General features: G+C 42.8%; 1 protein-coding gene across 6 annotated transcripts in view; it reads left to right on the plus strand.

The window, feature by feature from the left end:
- ttc7b (tetratricopeptide repeat domain 7B) overlaps window positions 1-17,281 on the plus strand; it is a 63,687-nt gene extending 46,406 nt beyond the window's left edge. For 3 of the 6 annotated variants that reach the window (XM_029125376.2, XM_029125378.2, XM_029125379.2), the window contains 3 exons: window positions 2,093-2,295; window positions 3,081-3,158; window positions 15,317-17,281. In XM_029125376.2, the coding sequence (XP_028981209.1) occupies window positions 2,093-2,295; window positions 3,081-3,158; window positions 15,317-15,538 (503 nt within the window). In that variant the 3' untranslated portion in view covers window positions 15,539-17,281. The remainder of the gene's footprint in view (window positions 1-2,092; window positions 2,296-3,080; window positions 3,159-15,316) is intronic. The other 3 variants (XM_029125377.2, XM_020054164.3, XM_029125380.2) reach the window with 1 other exon arrangement.
- The last annotated feature ends 5,534 nt before the right edge of the window (window positions 17,282-22,815 follow it).

The raw sequence follows: 22,815 nt of genomic DNA on the forward strand, positions 1-22,815 counted from the left end.
CTCTATTCATTTGTATCAGAAGTGTGTGTGTGTGTGTGTGTGTGTGTGTGTGTGTGTGTGTGTGTGTGTGTGTGTGTGTGTGTGTGTGTGTGTGTGTGTGTGTGTGTGTGTGTGTGTGTGTGTGTGTGTGTGTGTGTGTGTGTGTGTGTGTGTGTGTGTGTGTGTGCGCGCGCGTTATTGATTGGGAGTCCAGGTTGAAACGGTAATCCGATTTTGGGATGTGTGGTGGACTTCAAGCTGACAGCAGCTTAATGGAATTCAGACCATGTTCCTGTGAGGTGTTCTGACCGACCGTTACCAGAACTGTGGCAGAGCCTAGTGGACTACTGCTGTTGCAGCCTTTCATTTACATCACCCCTACAATACGTGGGATGGATCACACACCCACGCACCCACACACTGCTCAATTTGGTCGATATCCTTATCGCTGGCCTCGCATAGATAGGCTGATAGCAACTTCAAGGGGACGTCACCTCAACTGAAAGTGTCTCTCTTTGCATCAGCTCTGAGAGCGAGGAGGGGGCGTAGAGGAGTGGGAGGTACTGAGAGACAAAAAGTGAGGGAGGGAAAGAGAGAAGGGGATGCAGGAAGAGAGTGAGAAATGGCTCAAAATTGTTGGAACAGAAGCCAAGCCAAAGCCTCTCCCAGCCAGCTGTTACACACACATACTCAATCCAGATTCCGTTTTGTTGGCATGGAAAATGTTTAAATTTCCAACGCAAGTGATAAATGAGTAAGGTAGTTATGAAAAATAAAACGATTAAAAGGCGGTGTTACACACAAGTTTGAATTGGATAGAGGCATTTCAAATGTAATCTCATCTGCTATGTACAGTGTAAAAAATATATTGAAATGAGCGGAATTCAAACTGCATCTCTTTCTCACCCACCGGAGAAACGTTTGTTTCTTCCCAATTTTAACAGCACACTTATTGTTTACAATAATTGACTTACAATAAAATTGTGTTCTCTCCCAAAACACTGCTATTCATTTGTACCGACCCTCTTACCAAATTTAATATAAAGCTGTTTTGAAGTCCACAATTGGACATTGAAAACAACCAATTTGACATTTGTTTACACTGAGGAAATGTTTGGAGTCTGCTTTTCCGGCAACTGCAAAGGATTTTGGGTTGCTGTTACAGATTCCCTGGTGCTTCTTGGTGTCAAATGTGTTTTTACTTTAGTGGATTGCGATGTTTTGACCTTGGTTCAAAAACATTGAGAACATTTTTACACAATGGCTAAATTTGAAATAGTGGTCTGGGAATTTGGTAATTTTGTTTAATAAACCATCAGCAACACCACAGGCCTTTTTGGATTGGAGGGTTTTTCTATCTGTCACTCACACTGACTCACGTGGACTCACTGACTCACACTGACTCACGTGGACTCACTGACTCACACTGACTCACGTGGACTCACTGACTCACTCACACTTAAAAACTCACACTGACTCATTCACAGTGACTCACTGCTGGGAGAAGAGCAGGGGCATTGAATGAAAAGTGTCCATAATTCCAGAATGGCTTGATGGAAAATGATGTCCTGGAAATAACCTCCTTTCTTTGGGACCAACAAATGAGGACGGCACTAGGGGTTTCTCTTGCTTCTCAGAACAGCCTGTTTAGACTATGGAGGCACACACACAGACACACGCATGCACAAACACACCCATCCATACACACAGAGACCTACAGAAACAGAGATGCTGTCACACAATCAGACATGCACGCATGCTGTACAGAATGTTCTGCTACTTCAACCAAAAGGATATTATCGGTGGATTGAAGTCTGTTTTATTGACCGTGGGAAAAATAGATGAACAGTTTTTAAAAAGGAAAAACCCATTCACGAAGCAATAGTGATCATGTGCGTACGAGTGAATGATTTTCCGTCTGGTTGCCACCTGCTAGACGTTGTGATTTCCTGTCTGCCTGCAGATCAAATGGCATCATTAAGTTACCAGAGCTCAGCAGTGGCCTCGTCCGGCCTGCCGCGCCACGGGAAGCGTGTGTAGCCTGCAGCGTACATGTGTATCCCTGTCAGTGTCCCTTCACCGCCGCATTCTTCCCTGTCGCCCCCGTCTGCAGCCGAGGTGTACATCGGCATGGGAAAGCCTGCGGAGGCCACCGCCTGCACCCAGGAGGCTGCCAACCTGTTCCCCATGTCCCACAACGTGCTCTTCGTGCGGGGCCAGGTGGCCGAGCTGCGGGGCAACGTGGACGAAGCCAAGCGCTGGTACGAGGAGGCCCTCTCCATCAACCCCACCCACGTCAAGACCATGCAGAGGCTGGTGAGTGCCGGACTTTTCTGGGGTTGTGGGTGGGTGGGTGGGTGGGGTGGGGGGGTGTTAACAGCCTTGGCGGCTGACCGACACTTTGGCGCTGTACCGGCTCTGCGCCATTTCCGTAAGTATAGCATCTCGGGTCGTGTTGTGACGTGGTGCAGATAGACAGATAGAGGAAGCCCACTGGCGCATTTAGGACTGTGAAGAGCAGACTCCTGACTTGGAATGGCGAGACTCCAAGTCTGCAGGTCTGACTCATGTACTTTGAAGATTAGCTCGCCCTCAGTTTCAAATATTTCGTTTTATTTTGTTTGGGGCACGTAGAAGGAAGTGAGACCGAGTTGGGGAGGCAGAGACTTGGGGAGGCAGAGCATCTACTTATCTGATAAACTCACTTCCATGGAAATGGTAAATGGGAGCCTGTGATTAGTTGTTCGTGAGTGCAGAATAGACCCAGACCCCCCCCCCCCCACACACACACACACACACACACACACACACACTGTGAAAACACAGCAGGCAGCGGGAGTCTCCAGTCGCTTCCTTGTTGTCATCCTTATCTTTGAATCTCTTTCACACTCACGCACACACGCACACACGCAGAGGCACATGTTCAGCATGGAGAAAAGGAGACGTGTTTGGATTGGGCAACAGTCCAGCTAGAAAGGGAAAATGCACGAGTGGTTGAGAAAACTGTGTTTTTGCACGGGTGTGTGAGCATGCGTATGTGCGACTTTGTGTACGTGTCTATAGGATGAGATGGTTCTCTTCCCTGGTGCTCCCTCCCCCAGAATCAGCCTGGCACAAGAACAGGATTAGCCTTCCAGCAACAGAGAACAGCAGAGCAAAGCAGCTTACCGGCTGACTGGGTGATGGGAGAAATACTCCTTGTTTTTCATTCTCTTTTCTACCCGTTTCCCAGTTAAAAGTAACTTCCTAGTGTTTCCAGGTTTGTATGAAATATCATCTTTAATTTCCTACAATATGAGTAGTATAGTTTTCTTACCAAATACTGAAAATGGGGTTTTATGTGTTAAGGTAGTGATTTCACCCCAACAAAAGAGTGGCTTGGGTGTGTACTTGCGAGTAGATTGCTGATTGGCTGGCTCATCATTCCAGTCTGGTTGGTCAGCTGTATTAGAAAGATGTTTGAGAACTGCTTTTTTTTTTAATTATTTTATTTGTCCAAGTTCTGCGTTGGCCAGAAATAAGAGGATTAGTCAAGGACATTATTATACAGAATATATATTTTTAAAAAGTGACACTTTCACGGGACTGTTACTTTAAGTTCCCTGCTTTACTCCAGTAGACATTTGCCTTGTATCCTGTTGAAATTAAATATTAAAGGGATAGTGACAGTCCCTGTACCCCCAGTTGGTCCTTCAGGCACATAGTAATTTTTTTTTAAACAGTCGATTATTCAGTCCATTATTCAGCTTTGTCGTTATTAGCATTGTACAAACTCATGAATGGAGACCGTATGTACCCCTATCGCAAAAAGTGTATATCTTGTTGGCGAAGTTGCTCCATTGATTCTCCCACAATACACCTCGAGAGAGGCAGTGTTATGGTCACAATTGCAGAGCGGGTAGAATTTAATTAACTCAAGATCCACAAGCAGGCAGAAGTCGACATCGATACTTACAAACAGGAAAAGTGTATTAATCAAATGCACCGAATAACACAGCTTCATCCTGCATAATGAAATTCTTCTGACATGGCACACATCTATGTAATAAGAATTAAGTAATATATGAAGCAAAAATATTGCTACATATATAGCAGTAATTTACATAAGTGTAAACTATCAGCAATTTTAAAAAGCTAGGTGAAGCAACCTATCTTCACATAGCTTGTTGAGGTAGAAGTTCACGCACACCTCTGACATCACTGCCAAAGAATAGAAGCTGTGTATGGTGGCTATAGGAAATAGTTCGCTAGTGCCAGTTTGAAATCAGCCAATTCTGCTGGCTGTTTCGTAAGTGTCCAATAAAAATACTACTATGACAGATTACTGAATGTAGTTTTTAGTATTTTGGAGTCGTTCTCCACTTGCAATGCAGCTTTGCGATAGCAGTATGGAACGTTTCCATTTGTACAATGCTAATAACGCTAATTACAGACTGGGACAGCGCTGAATAATGGATTGTTTGAAAAAATGACTATAGGCCTTCTGGAAGATCTTTTGGTAAGTAAACTAAGTAAACTGAATATTGGATGCACTTTAAGACGTGTGTCTGTGCGTGTGTGAGAGAGGGAGAGTCTGTTTAAAAGCCAAACTTTGCTTTCTAATCCAAGCCAAGCTTAAATTGAGTGATTAACTAGTCCCAGCCTTAGAAAAACACTAGGAGAGCAGTCTGGACACCTGCCGGAACGTTTGCATGCTAACCTACAAGTACCCCCAGCACCCTAAAACTGGGCTGAACTGTGGTTCAATGCGGTTGGTGTCGTCACGACGGAATGGCGGTGGTTGCGGTGCTTAACGGCTGCCGGGTAATCTGACTGGAATGGCGCATGTGTTCTATAATGTTTCTTTCCTGTCAGCCCGTTTGAAAGAGCTGATCAAGACCACATTGGTTCTGGCACTGATCAACTGTAAACTGTATGGAGAGATCCTGCCGATTTCAACACCCCATCCAAATGCTTCTCTTCCCTCTCTCCATCCCTCTCATTCTCTTTACTACTCTTTCCTTCCCTCTGCCTGGAGAGAGAGGGATGAATAGTTGGAGGTCGGGAGATAATTCATGTGGTTCTTCTAGGAGAGCTGGGACGTCTTTAGTGGATGAAACAATTGCCCTGAGGCTTAGAGACGCCTCTTCTCTCCTGATTTCATCCCTCAACCGGTTACTCATCTGTTCATTTCTCATCTGGGCTGGCGAAAACCACTGCGCTGGTCTTGAATCTGCCGTGTCTTTCCGTCTCAGTCTGTCCATCCGTCTTAGCGTGTGTCTGTACGTCTGCGTTAATGCGGACTGTGTCCAGCCTCTAGTTTGCGTTACTCAGCAGAGGCAGGCTCATGTTTGAAGACAATATTACGTATTTGACTGTTGATTTGATGAGTCTTCATTGATAGCAGTGCTAACTGGTTTGGTTTATGCGGTAGGCTTGACATGAAGCTCCCAGCCGCTCAATAGATAGAGCCTGCAATAGCGTCAGTTGAGCTGCTGCCTAGAGTTGTAGTGGCATTGGATGTTTCCCATCATAGGGCCCTGTTGTTTGACGATGTTGCAGTGCATTATCAGGGTGTTATTTAATGTAGCATACAGTGCATTATCAGAGTGTTATTAAATATAGCACAGTGTTATCAGTGTTATTAAATGTAGCATACAGTGCATTACCAGAGTGTTATTAAATGTAGCATACAGTGCATTATCAGAGTGTTATTAAATATAACACAGTGCATTATCAGTGTGTTATTAAATGTAACAAAGTGCATTATCAGTGTTATTAAATGTAGCATACAGTTTATTATTAGTTAAATTATAAAATGTAACATATGCCTTATCCCAAGAAAGTGCCACTGACGGAACACACAGGCCACCTCATAATGGAGGTAATGGTCTTACTCTTTATGGTCTTAATGGTCTTATCTCAACTTCTATTTAAAGGGCTTCTTTGGCATGGGAAACATGTTTTATATTGCCAAAGCACATGGAAAATAATCTGTGTATTCAAGGAATTTTCTGCTTGGAATTCAGCTTTTGCCCCAGCTGTCTCCAGGCTGGTGAAGAAGTAAACAATGTCTTGTTGTGGAATATTATAAAATTGGTTTCTGACACCACCCAGGGTTATGGGAATTGTACCAAAAGGTTGATATTCTTTCAATTGATTGATATTGTTTTGAATTTGTCACTGTACATCTCTTATACTTGTGCGGCTCTTTGTGGTTTGTGCTTTAGTTTGTGAAAACAGGTTTGCTTTGGGAATAACAAGTTTGGGACTTTGGGCATAACTTTCCTTTTTGATGATTGAGGAATTGAATGGCTCTTTTCAGAATTTTTTTAATGTGTGGGTATTGTCCTATTTCTCTTCTGGATGCATTATTTTGAGTTTTGGTAATTAGCCAATTCAATTTTTCACAGGATATTGGTTTTGTCTATTGTTTAATAATACTTCAGAGAGTTTTTTCCAAAAGTACATTTTAAGATTAGGTAAAATTTGTCTTGTCTATTGTGGACTGGGGGAAAGACCTTGGTTACAGATATTGGGGAAGATAGGGATACAATATTGATGATGTTGAGTGTATCCAGGTCTTTATGTGGTCTGCATAATCTATAATACCCATCAACAACATAGGCCTTCCTGGGTTGTGGGGGTTATATTTTATCCTGTTGTTTATTTAGGTTAATGGGAAAATAAAATGGGCTGTTGTTGTCCTACAATGTTTTTTCAATAAGTGATCCATATCTCTATTTTGAATAGATAGCTGGATCTGTTCTTTGTTTTCCAATTTTCTCAGTTGTGATTTGATTATTTGGAATCTTCAGTTACATTTAACGTTTTTTTGACAAAGTTTTTCTTGTATTTTGTTAATATTTCCCTATAATAAAGGCAAATGCTTTGCTTAGTGGGTCTCTTTTTTGTAGGATTGTTTTTTCAAATTATTTCTTCAGATTTTACATTCTCATTGAACCATTTTTCATTGTTGGTAATTGTGCTAGGTTATCATTTTTATTTTATTGGTTCGTTGATAAGTTAGATACTATTCAATCGCACTACTGCTAAATTTATACCTTCCCTGTTGCGGGGACGCATTTGATTGAGCAGGTTGTCTAGCATGTATTGGATTTGTTTTTGGTATTGTTCCAATCTATATAATTTAAGAGAATAACATTTGAATGACTGCAGTTGGCGTGTAGGTTGTTTACATTTTCTCGACCGGGGACACTTAGGTCACTGTGGGGGTCGACAGAAACAAAATAATACAATCCATAATGCAATGGGGTAGGCACGTCATGGGTTGCTTTGACAGCCAGCATGGTCGCAAAGATCGTTCAGGCCTCACAATGAACAACACTAAACTCATAAAATCTAATATGTGCACTAATAGATATCTTCCAATCTATTAATGATCCACAATTAATCCTGGACCCATGAAGACCTAGAAATAATGCCAATATTGTAGACAATTTTGTTGGTAAAGTCTGAGTTTCTGAACCGAGGTAGGCACGTGGGACCTCAAACCTAGTGTGAAAACAGTAAAACTTTTGATTTCCATAATACGCCTCATTTTAGTTGTATGCAGGGACTGTTAGGTATGAGTACACCTCTCTCTTTCCTCTCCTTGGTCTCTTAGCCTGCACCTCCCCTTCTGTGCCACAGGCAGCAGTGTGTTTCAGCAGCACTCTGTTCTCCTTTTCCGGCTTAGTTTAGGGTAGGAAAGGCCTCTACCAGGAGGACAGTGGGGAGAACACAGAACACAGAGGAGTGTGTGTAGGTGGGCTGAGTCAGTGAGGGTCACATCGAAGATGGGCAAAGTGGTTAACTCGACAGCTCCAAAAGAATCCTTTCAAGGGGCTCATCAACTGAAGGTAGACAGGTCACACTCATAATAACGGTGACTAAGGTATTTAAATTATGTGTACAGGATCAAGCATTTATTGAGTGAAAGCTGATATGAGTACGCACATTGACTGTACTGCTAAACAGTCTAATCAGTGTTTTCAAATGCCAACGTGTTTCTCCCCAGGACACGTTTGTCTTTTAGGGGAAACACGTTAACCCTTTGTCAACCCTTAGGGGAAGCCATCAGTAACAGTTTTTATACACATCTGAAAGTAACCCTTTCATTTCTCCCTCTGTCTTTATCTGTCGGTAGTTTAAGGCCATTCCCGCGGCCCTTTTTAAACGTATTCACAACACACACACACACACAGGTAAACAGTGCAGTCACTTCCTGGGGCTGAATGTCCAGGGCAACATTCCTCTGTGTCAGCTCTGCTGTATCTGAGCTTTTCATTTTGGATTTTATTATGGCATCTGTCTCGTTGATCTACGCAATAAGCAGGCTTGTCACATCTCATCAGCGGCCTGTCAGCCCGAGCGACAGGGGTACGCACACACACACACACTTTGCCTGTCAAGCACTGTTTAGGGGCAAAGAGGCACATGGGGGCTCTTACCCTGCACAGAACCAGGCGCTTCCAGGCCCCTAACTATGCTGACTGGGCTTTCTCACTCTCTGTATCTCTGTATCTCTCTCTCTCTCTCTGCCTTCAATAGTTTGTTTCTTTCTCTCTCTTATCTGCTTGTCTGTTTATCATTTGTCTCTGTATCTGTTGGTCTCTGTCACTTTGTCTCTTTGTTTGTCTCTTTGTTTGTCTGTTTGTCTCCATCTGTTTGTCTCTGGATCTCTTTGTCTCTGGATCTCTTTGTCTCTGGATCTCTTTGTCTGTCTCTGTATATCTTTGTCTCTGTATCTTTTTGTTTGTCTGTCTCTATATATCTTTGTCTCTGTATCTTTTTGTTTGTCTGTCTCTGTATCTGTTTATCATTTATCTCTGTCTTCGTATCAGTCTCTGTCTGTATAACTTTCTCTGTATGTCGTTTCCTCTAAACACATTTCACTGTATGGAGCCTTTGGGAAGGATTAGCTACCTACAGTACTGTACCGATGACACAGCAACGGCCAACCTTTTGTGTCAGTTTAACAGCTACTCAGCCTAGGTTTCAAAGGCTACCCGCTTTGAGCTGTGAATTGAAAGGAAGAGATTACATGAGTGTAGGATGTGACTAAATGGAGTGTACAATTGTACTCTCTCTCTCTGTCTGTGCATTTGTCACACTAGGACTGAGTCAGCTGATAAACAGAAGGGTTTGAAGTGACTCCTGTCCTCTTTCTGAGTCAGTGCTAAGGACTAATATATGGGTGACAAACTCATTTTGTTTTCAGCAAGGTCCAGAGGGCCTAACTAAAAATGGGTAATATTTCCTTAGAATAAAATCAACATTTTTGTTATGCTCCCTGACTAGCTAACCTTAAAAACTGCATGAATTTATATTCATTGCAATGTTTACACATTTCCTCAGACTTTCAGTCATTTGATGGTTTATTTACATGTATGTTTTAGGTATCATGGCGTGCTATGTGGGGTGCAGTAGAGCCTCTTCACCAAAGCAAACTATACATCCCTTTTTCCCCATCTTTTGCAGCAAATATTAATTATGAAAATTCTTCTTGTCTGGAGATGTCCGGTGTAAGCCCACAAGGGAAGGCCACATCTTAGGCATCAACTGTCCCATAACGTGATACCCCCATCACGGAGGAAGCCTATGCATAGCGTCTAACTGTGGCCTGTCTATCTGCTGCCCTTGGGAAACTCAAAGCTGCACTTAGGAAGGAACGCATCCCCGGTTCATCTCTCTAGCATAGTCAGCAGATAGTTGACCTCTAAAGGACAGCTGAATGCACATCAGCTCGAGTCGACGCATTGGAGAGAAGTGCTCAGGACTGGGGAGAGACAACCAAATATTAAGGACTGATCCTGAAGGGCCAGACATAATAATCAATGGTTGAAAGGCATACCTGAATCACCAAAGACAGAATTTCCAGTGTCTTCATAGAGGTGCTGGGTAATACTATCCACCCATAGAGTACCAGCTACCTGGTGGTCTGTCCCATCTCAGAGACTGTAGCTGTTTCTCAATGTCAAGGATCCTTCCTTGGTAGGACTAGTCCTTCCAAGGAAGGATCCTTCAGAGGCTAGGCCAGGCTCCTCTTTAGCATTCGAAGAACACGTACAATGAAACAGGCTACCAAGTGCATGTCATTGCGTCATTGCGTCATTACGTAATTTACGAGCTGGCCGTGCGCATAGGATTGTGGGTAATATAGGAGCGCGAAGGATACACATATCGATCCTTTGCCGTCTATGGGAAATTCTCTGAACAAAGGACTCAGTCCTTGGTGGGATTCGGAGGATCCTTGACATTGGAACGGTCCTTCGACTTACGTCGATGACATAGCATCCTCCAAATTCTGGCTTCGAAGGATCCTTCCTTGACATTGAGAAACAGCTTTTGTCCCTTCACCTCCTGTTGTCATGACCACCAAACAAAGGAAATGGTCCTCCAGGTTCCACATTCCAGAAGCCCCAGGAAGCTTCATACACCTCAATATGCATTCTTTGAACATAGTTTGTTATCCAGTTATTCCTCTCCTCCCACTTTTTTTATGTCCAATACAATATGGCCCTAAGTGAGAAAGTAAGAACCAGTGTTGTGTGAATATTTTAAAGTAATTTGACCTGTAAAGATAAATTAATTTACAAGATAAGGAGAAGACTTATCAAAGTCTTCAGATAACAATTAGATACAAGTACAGGCTGTTTTTCTCAGTTAAAATTGATAAATATTTTCTTACCAAACAAAAACTACAAACTAGGCGAGAGATAACGTATGATACACAGGGTCATTTATGTAACTGGGAAACTACTGTCTTCTCCCAAAGACTTTTCTGTCAGTTTTACAAATCCCTACATATGTCTAAAGCTAGGGTGACCAGACGCCCCAGTTTGTCCGGGATTATCCCGGTTTCAAAGTAGGTGTCCTGGGTCTTGACAAATATCTGTAAAACTTTAAAATCTAGTTTTTTTACCAAGGGGTCCCGGTTTTGACCACTATTAAAATAATTATAATTATTGTAATAATACTGTACTGAGTTGGAGCCAAACAAACTACTGCGTATAAGTGCTTAGCAAAGCAAAAATTCCCATCAAAGCTCAAGGGAGCAGAAAAACACACAGGACAGTGAAAACAGTAACAAACAGGGCCAGTTCCCCTGCTTCACCAACAACAAATACACACGATGACCAACATGCGTGCGTAAGCACATACATGTGCGTGTGCATGAGCGTGTGGTACTGTTAAGGGTCCCGGTGTGAAAATTTGGTCACCCTATCTAAAGCAGACCATTTGAACATGCACAACGTTTTAGAGGAGGGTGATCTCTTCTGCCTGAACCAAGAAGATTCTGATTTCCTTAATGCTAAAATCGCTCTTGTAGAAATCTGAGGAACAATACAAATGTTAGAGGCTAAGGGCCTCCTAAGCCTAGGGCTAAGCAAGTGTTCACACTTGCATGTTTTGAAGTGGGCTAGCACCACCCTTAGCCTAGAGCTAACTGGCCATGCTCAGGAGCAGGGTTAGCTCTGACTTTTCAGGGCTTGCCCCAGAAACACAGTGGCAAAGTAACCAGCATGAAACGGGGTCAAGAACAAAACCATAGAATGTTTATATTCCAATCACAAAACCTGCCTTTTCACGTTTTCTTTCTTTGCGTAGTTTTAGCAAAGTTGTCCAAGCAAATATCGACATGGTGGGCATCTTGATCAACCGATGTCATGAAGTTGTTAATTGAATCATGGTAGCATAACACTGAGAGTGTCAGTGATGTAGGCAACTGTAACTTTATTTGTGTGCCAGAGAGAATGTGACATTTGTGGCTTATCATAGAATGTAAAATTGTAATGTGTCGTGTTTGTCTGTTAGCCCAGGGCTTAGGAATACAAGTGTGAATCCTTAGCCAAGGGTTATACCTTAGCCCAGGGTAACCAAAATCGTGTGCTCAAATTGAGCTCAAATGTATTGACTGTAAGAAAAGAAAAACGTTACTGAAATATTTCATAGAATGAAAAAGCCCAGCCTCCACGCCAATAGAGGCTCAAAATATGGCTTTGAGCAAAGATGACTCGAACGAAGGTGGGAAGAAATTGTAATCACAAGAAGTGAACGTGAAAAAAACTTGTTTAAAGAAGACATTTTAAGGTCGGATGTGAAAATCAATTTAATGATTATACAGTGAGGAAAGACATTTGATCCCCTGCTGATTTTGTATGTTTGCCCAGTGACAAAGAAATTGTCAGTCTATCATTTTAATGGTAGGTTTATTTGAACAGTGAGAGACAGAATAACAACAAAATATTCCAGAAAAATGCATGTCAAAAATTGTATGAATTGATTAGCTTTTTTATGAGTGAAATAAGTATTTCATCCCCTCTCAATCAGAAAAATGTCTGGCTCCCAGGTGTCTTTTATACAGGTAACGAGCTGAGATTAGGAGCACACTCTTAAAAGGAGTGCTCCTAATCTCAGTTTGTTACCTGTATAAAAGACACCTGTCCACAGAAGCAATCAGTCAATCAGATTCCAAATTCTCCACCATGGCCAAGACCAAAGAGCTGTCCAAGGATGTCAGGGACAAGATTGTAGACCTACACAAGGCTGGAATGGGCTACAAGACCATCGCCAAGCAGCTTAGTGAGAAGGTGACAACAGTTGCTGCGATTATTTGCAAATGGAAGAAACAAAATAACTATCACTCTCCCTCAGTCTGGGGCTCCATGCAAGATCTCACCTTGTGGAATTGCAACGATCATGAGAACGATGAAGAATCAGCCCAGAATTACACGGGAGGATCTTGTCAATGTTCTCAAGGCTGCCGGGGCCATAGTCATCAAGAAAACACACTACGCCGTGAAGGAACTGATATCCTGCAGTGCCCGCAAGGTCCCCCTGCTCAAGAAAGCACATTTACAGGCCCTTCTGAAGTTTGCCTATGAACATCTGAATGATTCAGAGGAGAACTGGGTGAAAGTGTTGTGGTCAGATGAGACCAAAATCAAGCTCTTTGGCATCAACTCAACTCGCCGTGTTTGGAGGAGGAGGAATGCTGCCAATGACCCCAAAAACACCATCCCCACTGTCAAACATGGAGGTGGAAACATTATGCTTTGGGGGTGTTTTTCTGCTAAGGGGACAGGACAACTTCACCGCATCAAAGGGACGATGGACGGGCCATGTACTGTCAAATCATGGGTGAGAACCTCCTTCCCTCAACCAGGGCATTGAAAGTGGGTTGTGGATGGGTATTCCAGCATGACAATGACCAAGAACACATTGCCAAGGCAACAAAGGAGTGGCTCTAGAAGAAGCACATTTAGGTCCTGGAGTGGCCTGGCCAGTCTCCAGACCTTATTCCCATAGAAAATCTGTGGAGGGAGCTGAAGGTTCGAATTGCCAAACGTCAGCCTCGAAACCTTAATGACATGGAGAAGATCTGCTAAGAGGAGTGGGACAAAATCCCTCCTGAGATGTGTGCAAACCTGGTGGTCAACTACAAGAAACGTCTGACCTTTGTGTTTTGCCACAAAGTACTAGGTCATGTTTTGCAGAGGGGTCGAATACTTATTTCACTCATTAAAATGCAAATCAATTTATGAAATTTTTTGACATGTGTTTTTCTGGATTTTTTTGTTGTCATTCTGTTTTTCCCTGTTCAAATTAACCTACCATTAAAATTATAGACTCGTAATTTCTTTGTCAGTGGGCAAACATACAAAATCAGCAGGGGATCAAATATTTTTTTACCTCATTGTAGCATATATTTTTACCATGTTTTAATAAATTTTTTTCATACAACTGAATTTAGTTTTTTCATATGATGTAATATTTTTTGTTAACCTTGCTTTTATTTGTATTTTCTGAAAATATTTCAGTTACGTTTTTCTTTTCTTACGGTCAATAGATTTGAGCTCAATTTGGCTCCATAGCCCAGGGCTTAGAACAATGCAGTGTAAAAAGGCCATAGGAGTCCCTTCGCTAGAATACTTACCGACCAATCACTATTAACTTGACTTAACTTCCATATATGAACAAGACAAGGTTGTTCAGTTTTACCCTGCCCTTCAAACCTTAAGGCATGACATTACAATACTTGGTTATAATACTGAAGTCACTCTAAATAATATTTCTCTTTACAAAGATGACTTCCTCTGCAAAACTGAACCCCATTCTAGATTCCCATTCATACTTGACTTCTTCTGTGAATATAGAATCAATTGGGATTGTAGTACTCTTCTGTCCATATGGACGAACAACCCCTGTTGGTCAGAACATCTCTCATTCAAGATCTCCCCATACCAGTTTACCTACCTGTGGATTTAAGTTAGAAAAAAAAGATTCTTCACTATTTAAAGCAAACTCCCCCCTCAGACTGACTAATCCAAACAGTTTTAGAGAACCCTTCCGATATCCCTGCTGGGAAAATGTTATTCCATTAAAATACTTAAATCCTGCAATTGCTTAAACCTTTTCAGAATTTAGTCACATTACATCACCTGGAAACAATTATCCAATTAATCTACAATTATAAATCACTCAGGGAGCACCTCGGCTAATTCCAAGATGGAGGAAGGACATGTTTTCCCAAATTCTTATGTTTGACCTGCTAACATCCACGCTGTCGCTCTTTGGCTTGATGAAATTCCTGGTTTGAATGGAGTGTTAGGATTGCCACCCTCCTTACATTATAATAATAATCCCAATTATACATAATAAATTGAGTATTATTTTGACTTATATTAATGTAAAAGACCCACATCAATTTTAAAAACAAAATAAGGTCCCCATAACTGCATTATTAGTTAAGAAAAATAAATAATAATGCAATGCATAATGTAGGACATATATTTTTTTTTACATCTCCTACATAATGCATTGCTTTAAAGTATGTTCAATAAAACATGTTTGAAACGGAAGTGTATCTTATATGCTTATATACCCCACCCCCATACAAAATATGAATTTGTATTTACTCGCACAATCCAAGAGGCTGATTGGACCCCTTTGTATAACGGATCTGGCCCGCGGGCTGTCTGCTTGACAACCCAGCTCTAAAAGTAGAGATCTATACATCTATATATCTTTCTCTTCTCTGCCTCACTCCTATACATCACGCTCCCGCTGTCTCTCCTCCCTCTCACACGGCCTCCCTTTCTCATCCTACAGTATAAACCCTAACAATCTAACTCAGCGACCTCTCACACAGCCTCCCATTCTCATCCTACAGTATAAACCCTAACCGTCTAAGTCGGCGCCCTCTCACATGGCCTCCCATTCTCATCCTACAGTATAAACCCTAACCGTCAAACTTGGCGCCCTCTCACAGGGCCTCCCATTCTCATCCTACAGTATAAAACCTAACCATCTAACTCTGCGCCCTCTCACGCTGTCTCTCATGTTCTCCCAGGGGCTGATCCTACACCAGCTGCAGCGGTATAGCCTGGCGGAGAAAATCCTTAGGGACGCTGTGCAGGTGAACTCGACGGCGCACGACGTGTGGAACAGCCTGGGGGAGGTGTTGCAAGCCCAGGGCAACGCTGGCGCCGCTACAGAGTGTTTCCTGACGGCCCTGGAACTGGAGGCTTCCAGCCCAATACTCCCCTTCACCATTATACCTCGACAGCTCTGACCTGGAGGGACACACACACTGTATATACAAAAGCCAGACCCTTGTGGACAAACACGCAAAGGCTATGTTCCAATGTCCATAATAGCATCCCACTTAGAATGCATGCGCCATAGATTGTCTTTCTGAGTAGTATGCTAGTGTGGACTTGTTAACACACATACTGAACATAGACACATTTGTGTGTGTGTGTGTGTGTGTATATATATATACGCATACATACACACACACACACACTCCTGAGCCACACCAACTGACCAAGCCACTCCATCTCACCCAGAGTGAGTGTGCCAAAAACCTTTCCTCTACCTTCCTCTACTTCCTGTTTCGAAGCTTCTGCTGCCCAAACCACCACCAAGCCTGTGGTACCTTGGAGCCCCATTTAACACCCTCTGTGTAACCCAATCATAGGTCTAGCTAGATCAGCTGGACTGACCATAACCCCGAACTGACCAGACACAACTTCCTAGGGTCCAGGCACTTACATCGGACTGATCGCCATGACAACCACTGTGCTGTCCCTACTCCCTAGTCTCCGCTGTGAACGCTGTGTCGTATCCCACAATCCTTCTCTATGCCTCACTGCAGTACTTTACCCCCTTGTCCCATGATCCCGACAACGGCCGCGCAGGATGACAAAAGTAAACCAAGCATGCCAGACAGGCAGTTACGGGCAACTTGGTTTGTCGTGTTTCACAAAGAACTCAATGCAGAAAGGCCTTTAGAAGAGACAGAAAGAGTGAGAGTAGAGGGGTGGAGGGGCGGGGGTCACACAGACATACTTGCAGAGCTTTGCATTCCAGGTGACGTGACAAAGTAGTGCTGAGCAGCGGGACAATGGATGCCATCACCAGACCCCACCTTGTCTGTTCTAATGCATTGTCATAGCTTTCAACCCCAATAATGCTGACTATTGCCTAACCTGACAATGCTTGTATGTATGTACTGTGTGTGTGTGTGTGTGTGTGTGTGTGTGTGTGCGTATATGTGTGTGTGTGTGCGTGTGTATATTTGTACATGTTTTTACACGTATATATGTACATATATGTGCGTGTTTCAAAGGCTTGTGGTTAGTTGTTCATAAAGAAAAAAGGGTTAAATATGTTCCTCAATATCACTTGAAATTTGTGTGTTTTATGGTGAATCTGTAGTTTTTTTGATGTCTCACACTTTCAATGTGTGCTGAGGGCGTGTGCTCGTGCTGTTACTCTGCGTCCCAAAATGCAGCAGTGTGAAGAAAGGTGATGCAACTGTATATTTGAAATGAGCTCCTCTTCACTAAACCTCTGTCTGAATTATTTGGGTTGTTTTTTTCAGTTATTCTAACTTTATATCGGTTCGTTAGGTCACAAGCTGTTGTTTATCACTTCTGTAATCACTGATAACAAAATGGCAGAATATTTTTTATTTCAGATGAATTAGTGTTAATTGTTTCAGGATTTTAAATTATATTTTACAGTGAATAGCATTATTGAAATTTGACAGACATTGCAATATAAATATTTGACTGTTTCGGCTCAGTGATATTCATGGTTCTAGTCTGCTGTAGCACCTCTCTGAATGCAGGATCTACCTGCATGGCATGTCCCATTGTGAATGGCCAGTACTCCCCCCCCCCCCCTGAACTCTGGTTTAAAAACGGAGTAGCGCTGAGGCTGACCCTGTCCGTCTGCGGGCCTATAGCACATACTGTGTGATACAACTGGAAAACTGTATAACGATGTCAATAAAAAGTGATTGAATAAATGCAGTCATGTGATTAGGTAGAGTACTCGGACGCACACGTTCAGTGAGGGAGTTTTTTTTTTGTTGCCAGAAGTAACCGCAACGGTGTTGTTCCAAAGGTTCGACTTTGAGTCATCTGTCTATAGAACATTCTTCCGGAGTGTTGGACGAGATGGTTTCCTTTATGTCGCATGTCAATGGTTAAGCGTGTTGACGTTAGAGTGGCGGTTTAGGGACATGTTACTTTGTTTAGTGTTTTCAGAGTTGGGGAGTAACAGATTACAAGTGATCAGTTACATGTAATTTACATAAAACAGTAACTGTAATCTGTTACGTTACCAACTAAAATATTGTAATTTGATTTCAGAAAAAAAATAGGATTACGTTTGGATTACTTCAAATAAAAAAGAATAGGTCCGTGAAATAGTTATGACACATTGCATGCTTGATTTCTTTCTTATTTTAATAACATCGTTATTTGAAACAAAATAAGAATTGAGCGCCAGTTGTGTGTGATCATCATGTGCGCAAACGTGGACGCGCATAAGCAGTTTAGTGAATGATAAAGCGCTAGTTTAATTGGTAAAAACAGTGTGTATCTACGATAATATTAGCCGACTCATTTAAAGGTGATTCAGTTATGGAATTAATCACGATATTTAAGTCTTTAAAAAGGTGTGTTGGCAAGCACTCTGCCGAAGGATATAGCATTTGACGGTCCATACAGGTACAGTAGGCCATGTGATTCTGCTTGCTTTGCATCTCAGAATATTGCATCTATTGGTTATCATTGGCTGCTGGCGACATTGACTATAAGCTTAAAGTGCAGGTGTATATAATCACTGTTTATTTCTATCATTTGCGATTTGAAAATCAATTGCTGGTGGCCCTATTGTTATAATCATGTTACGTTCGCGTGGGTAAAATGTATTTATGTGCGGGTGTTCACGATCGCAAACGTGCGTTCGTGTGCCTGGAGTTTCTGCCACGTTTTGAAAATGGTGGTTGTGGAGCAAAACATCAGACTATTGTAGTGTACTAGCGAAAAGCTATGGATATCTTGATTTTTATATACAACAATATCAATACCCTTTTTGAGAAATTGACATTTATTTATCTAAAATGTTTTGAAGCAATTAAAAACATTAATAAAACAAATAACAGAAAAGGCCAAGCATCTTTCGATTTTGGGTTATGTTCAGATAAACAGTCTGATTCAGGATGATCCAGGGTTATTGGATTAATTGGGACGACTGAATATCTGACAGACATTTAGTGTGTCATGTAGAGATGCATCCCAATCATACTGAAGTAGAAAGCAACGGTTTATAAACCCTTTCCAAAGGCGCTGTACAAAACCCAGTTAAAATACAAATACTGTTTTTGCCAGCTATGTAAACTCTAACATTGATTGATCCCGCAAAGGAAGTTCAATTGGTTATAGGCTATCCCTGTTTGTTTTCTAATGCCTCTTTATTGCTGATTTTGAGTAATCTAAAAGTTACGTTACTGATTACAAATGTGGACAGGTAACTGTAACGGATTACATTTAAAAAGTAACCTACCCAACCCTGTGTGTGTGTATACACAGTGTGCGCGTACAGTTGCACATACCTTGAAATACATTTATTAAAAAGAACAACAAAAAACGGATGTATGAAGGAAAGAGGAAACATCGGGAACCTTTTCTGAAAACATCAAATAGTAGGGAACGTCTTGAAGGGTTAAAAAGCCAGAAAAGCTGATGGGAGAAAGGCGGCACAAAGGAGAGCAGCGAATCATCCCAGCCCTACCTTAATGAATATGAGAAATTCGTTCCTGTATCTGGTTCCACTCAGGGTGGAGAATGCATCATGGTTAGGTGTGTAGTAGGTCTATATGGGAATGCCAGGGCTGTATTTTGTAATAGAAAATGTATAAAAGCAATTGAGCAGGCAGTTATTACAAATAATCAGAGGCAAAGAGTTCAGATGGCAGGAAAAGCATAATTCTCATTAAAGCACAGAGGCTCGTGGGTCACCCCACCGCCTGGCTGTTTTCTCTGAATCTAAGACGGCGACACGAAGAGCAGTGCAGCAATATCTGGCGGGAGTCACCCAGGATTTTAAACCCAATCACCTCAAAGCTCCGCTCACTACGAAATGGATTCAGTGATCTGACTGAAGACGGTGCACAGCTGTACACGCGGCCTATTTACTACCATTCAACCTAGCTTAGCACCACCGAGTCTGTTTTCGCCTGGTTTCAGTAGGCGAGATGAAGCACAACCCTGCCTGTCACAGTAACACTCAGTCATCCCTCCCTTTGTCCAGACTGGCCTCTTCCTCGTTGTCGTCTTAGTCATCACCTCCTAGGTATCTGGCAGGATTGTTTGGAATGCAGTTCAGGTAAATGATTGCGATCTCTGCCTCCCTCTTTCAGTTTCACGCGAGCAGCTGCATTGGAGCCTTACTTGATTTTTCACCTTTTCATTTGTTGTGTGGAAGGAAAAGAGAACCGACGTGTCTCCGGGTTTATGCTGAGGTAACGACCTAGAAACACACAAGGAAGGCAGGGAGAGAAGAGAGAGACTTTAGGCTGAGAGGGAGGGAAACTGAATGAAATGCTTTGCTGCAGTCCCCTTCACCTTCCACCCGCTCTTATACCCACAGGCCCTGGCTGCTAATAGGGATGGTGAGTGACATGTTGACCAGACTCCGCTTCCTCCCAAACCCTCCCTAGCCAGTCAACACACCCATCCCAAACCATGCAGTTTAATTCCCGTTTCTTCAACTGGCTCATTCCTTTCTGTCAGCTGCCACTCAATCCCTCCCGACCCCCTCCTCCCCTCTCTCCCTGCCCCCCTTCCTGCCTCCCACACCTTAATTTCCGCCAGACCCAAAGCTAATGCAGCACGGCGGTCTTCTCAATCCACAGAGCCAATTACACACACATCATGGGACCCTAACCTGGGCACCTGCCAACTACATCCCTCTGATGAAGACAGTACAGCTGAACTGCTTTTCCACCAATCAGGGCTCTTTCACATTCTGCTTCATTGCATCTCAACCAATCGCAGTGATTGCCTGTCTTCTTGTACTGTTTATTGGTGCAGCCCAATCTTGTGAGTTTTTCAGCTTTTCACATTGTGACACTGGCACATGATAAAAACGTATCCCAATCACATTGCTCCATGGCTGTGCGGAACTGAACTGGGTTAGCAGCGCACAGTAGCAGTGCTCTACATACAAGCCCTCTGGAATAAGTTCATTACAGATACTTAGAAAGAGAGAAGTGTGTACTACTTACCCTGAATGGAGAGGTCTGTAATAAAAGACTGATGAATTCTCATTGCCATATGACACACAGGTCCGTGTGTATGTTCTCTGTTAAAATGTAATACTGGTTTTGGGTGTCTGGCATCTGATGCACATATACCGCTGGAGCGTGGGTTCAACAAAAACGAAACTCTTCACCCTTTTCCTGTCCAATAAAGTATAGATATGCCAAAATAAATCTACTGTGTAACTCTAAGGCGTTAAATATCTTCTCACTATGTGATGTTTGTGGGATGTTAGCTCTACATATCATCCTTCCTGGATCCTCTGTGGGTGGTGTTTTGCCTGATGACTCAACTTGAAATATTACGCTGCTCTATTCTCTACGTATTTCAGATTGAGACTCCTTCCACTGTACTTGTCTGGATGAAGTCCAAATTAGGGGAAGTCAGCAGTTATTTAAAAATGTTTAACCAATGACACCTTTACTAAATGTTACTTTACCCGTGTGGGGTCTGGCTCTGTTCCAGCCCATCAGTTCGCTGGGACTAATCAGATGGTGTAATTTGCATCTGGGGACTCTTCAGTTTCTGTCTGCTTCCAGAGTAGAAACAAATGGCGTAGCATTTGGGTAGCACAGCTAGCTTGTGCTAATCAGTACTTTTTTTTGGAAAAAGATGGAACTCTGCTGGGGGGTATAATACGTGTACTGTGTTGGAAATTCCCGTCTGGACTGTATGTGTGGACACCACCAATCCCAATCCGTACCTCCTTTCTGTTTGCATGTTAATAATCTCACAGGACCATTTCTGTAATAAGAGAGTGGCTGTACAAGCCTAGCATGTTTTCTGGCAGGGAGAAGTGTTGGATTGAAGGTGCCAGGGGCACCCTGGAATATGGAGTGGGCAGGTCGGACGACTTGGCAGCTGTCCCGTGATCACTCTGTGGCAGTCTGTTTTGGGTTCTGTTTCTACCGCCCACTCAGTGGCGTTTTTATATGTAAAAAATAGGTGGGGCACAAACCATTCCAAAATATAGGATACATACCAGTAAAGCTACAAAACTCCCTCTTGCTTCTGATGTGTTTATTTAACCCATCAACAAACAGCGTGGCTCCACAAAACCCTTTTAACGACAGAGTGGCACAACCAAGCGGAATGACAACTTTTTAGGGATACAGATCCATTCTATGACAACAACCTTAATAGATAAGCATGGAGACACTGACATTCGTCACCGTCTATATCAATCAAAAATATGACCAATGCACGGACCCGCACCACAAAGGCAGGATGATAGAATATGCTTTAACTCACCAAGGCTGAGGGCTCACTTGAAGAGAAAGGTGGCACGGCGGTTCTTCCTCTGGGCAAACATTTAGATTACTTTGGGAATGGGAAAAGTCATGTAGCTGCTGAATCAGCTGGATTTCGATGGACAACATGGCCAATGCATTGAGTCGCGGCTGTCCCATGGTATTGCGAGTGAAGGTTTTTACCCTCTTCAAGGTGGAAAAGTTCCTCTCTGACTCATAGGTCATAGGTGTTGTTATGATCATTTTCAGCAGAGTGATGGTCTCAGCAAAAGCCTCCTCTAGGTTGTTCTCATGGATGGATCTTAACAGAGACAGGGCTGTCTTACCAGTGTGAAGCTCAGTTTGGCGGTACAGAGTGGTCAGCTCAGACTTCAACTATTCCTTGTTTCCTAGATGCCATAGTTTCACCGCACAGTCAAGCTCAGATGTAGGGAATGACAGGACACATTGTGGGAAGAGCGAGCTGTCAACCAGCTTGGCAGAAATCAGCTGGTCACTTTGTGAAAACCTCTGCTCCACCTGGGAGATGACTGTGTCGCATGCCTCCATCACCGGCGCTGTGTTGGTTACTCGGCCTGGCTCGTCTGTTCCATCGTGAACGGTGGCAGCCCATTCATCAGTTTGCTTTCACATATTCTGGACATTCTCCTTGAAACGGGTGAGTGCACTGCTAATCCCAGATGCATCGGTGCTCTGTTTTTGCAGAGTGTTGTATAAAACATAAACTTCTGGCATAAGGTAGAAAAATAATTCCAGCAGCTGCAGAAAGGCTCGGTCCTGGAGCTTTTCTGACAGGCCGTATGCCTCACTTATGGTGGCCTCATCCCATCCTGGTTGTGTGCGTACGTCCTCCATACACAGGAACTGGGCATGTGGGTATGTCTCTTTCATTAGCGTCTGTACCCCTCGGACGTTTCCACTCATTACAGCTGCACCATCATAAGTCTGAGCGATCAGCTTTTCTCCCAGCTTCAGTGGTTCCA

This window comes from Esox lucius, chromosome 15, assembly GCF_011004845.1.
Source record: "Esox lucius isolate fEsoLuc1 chromosome 15, fEsoLuc1.pri, whole genome shotgun sequence".
NCBI lineage: Eukaryota > Metazoa > Chordata > Actinopteri > Esociformes > Esocidae > Esox > Esox lucius.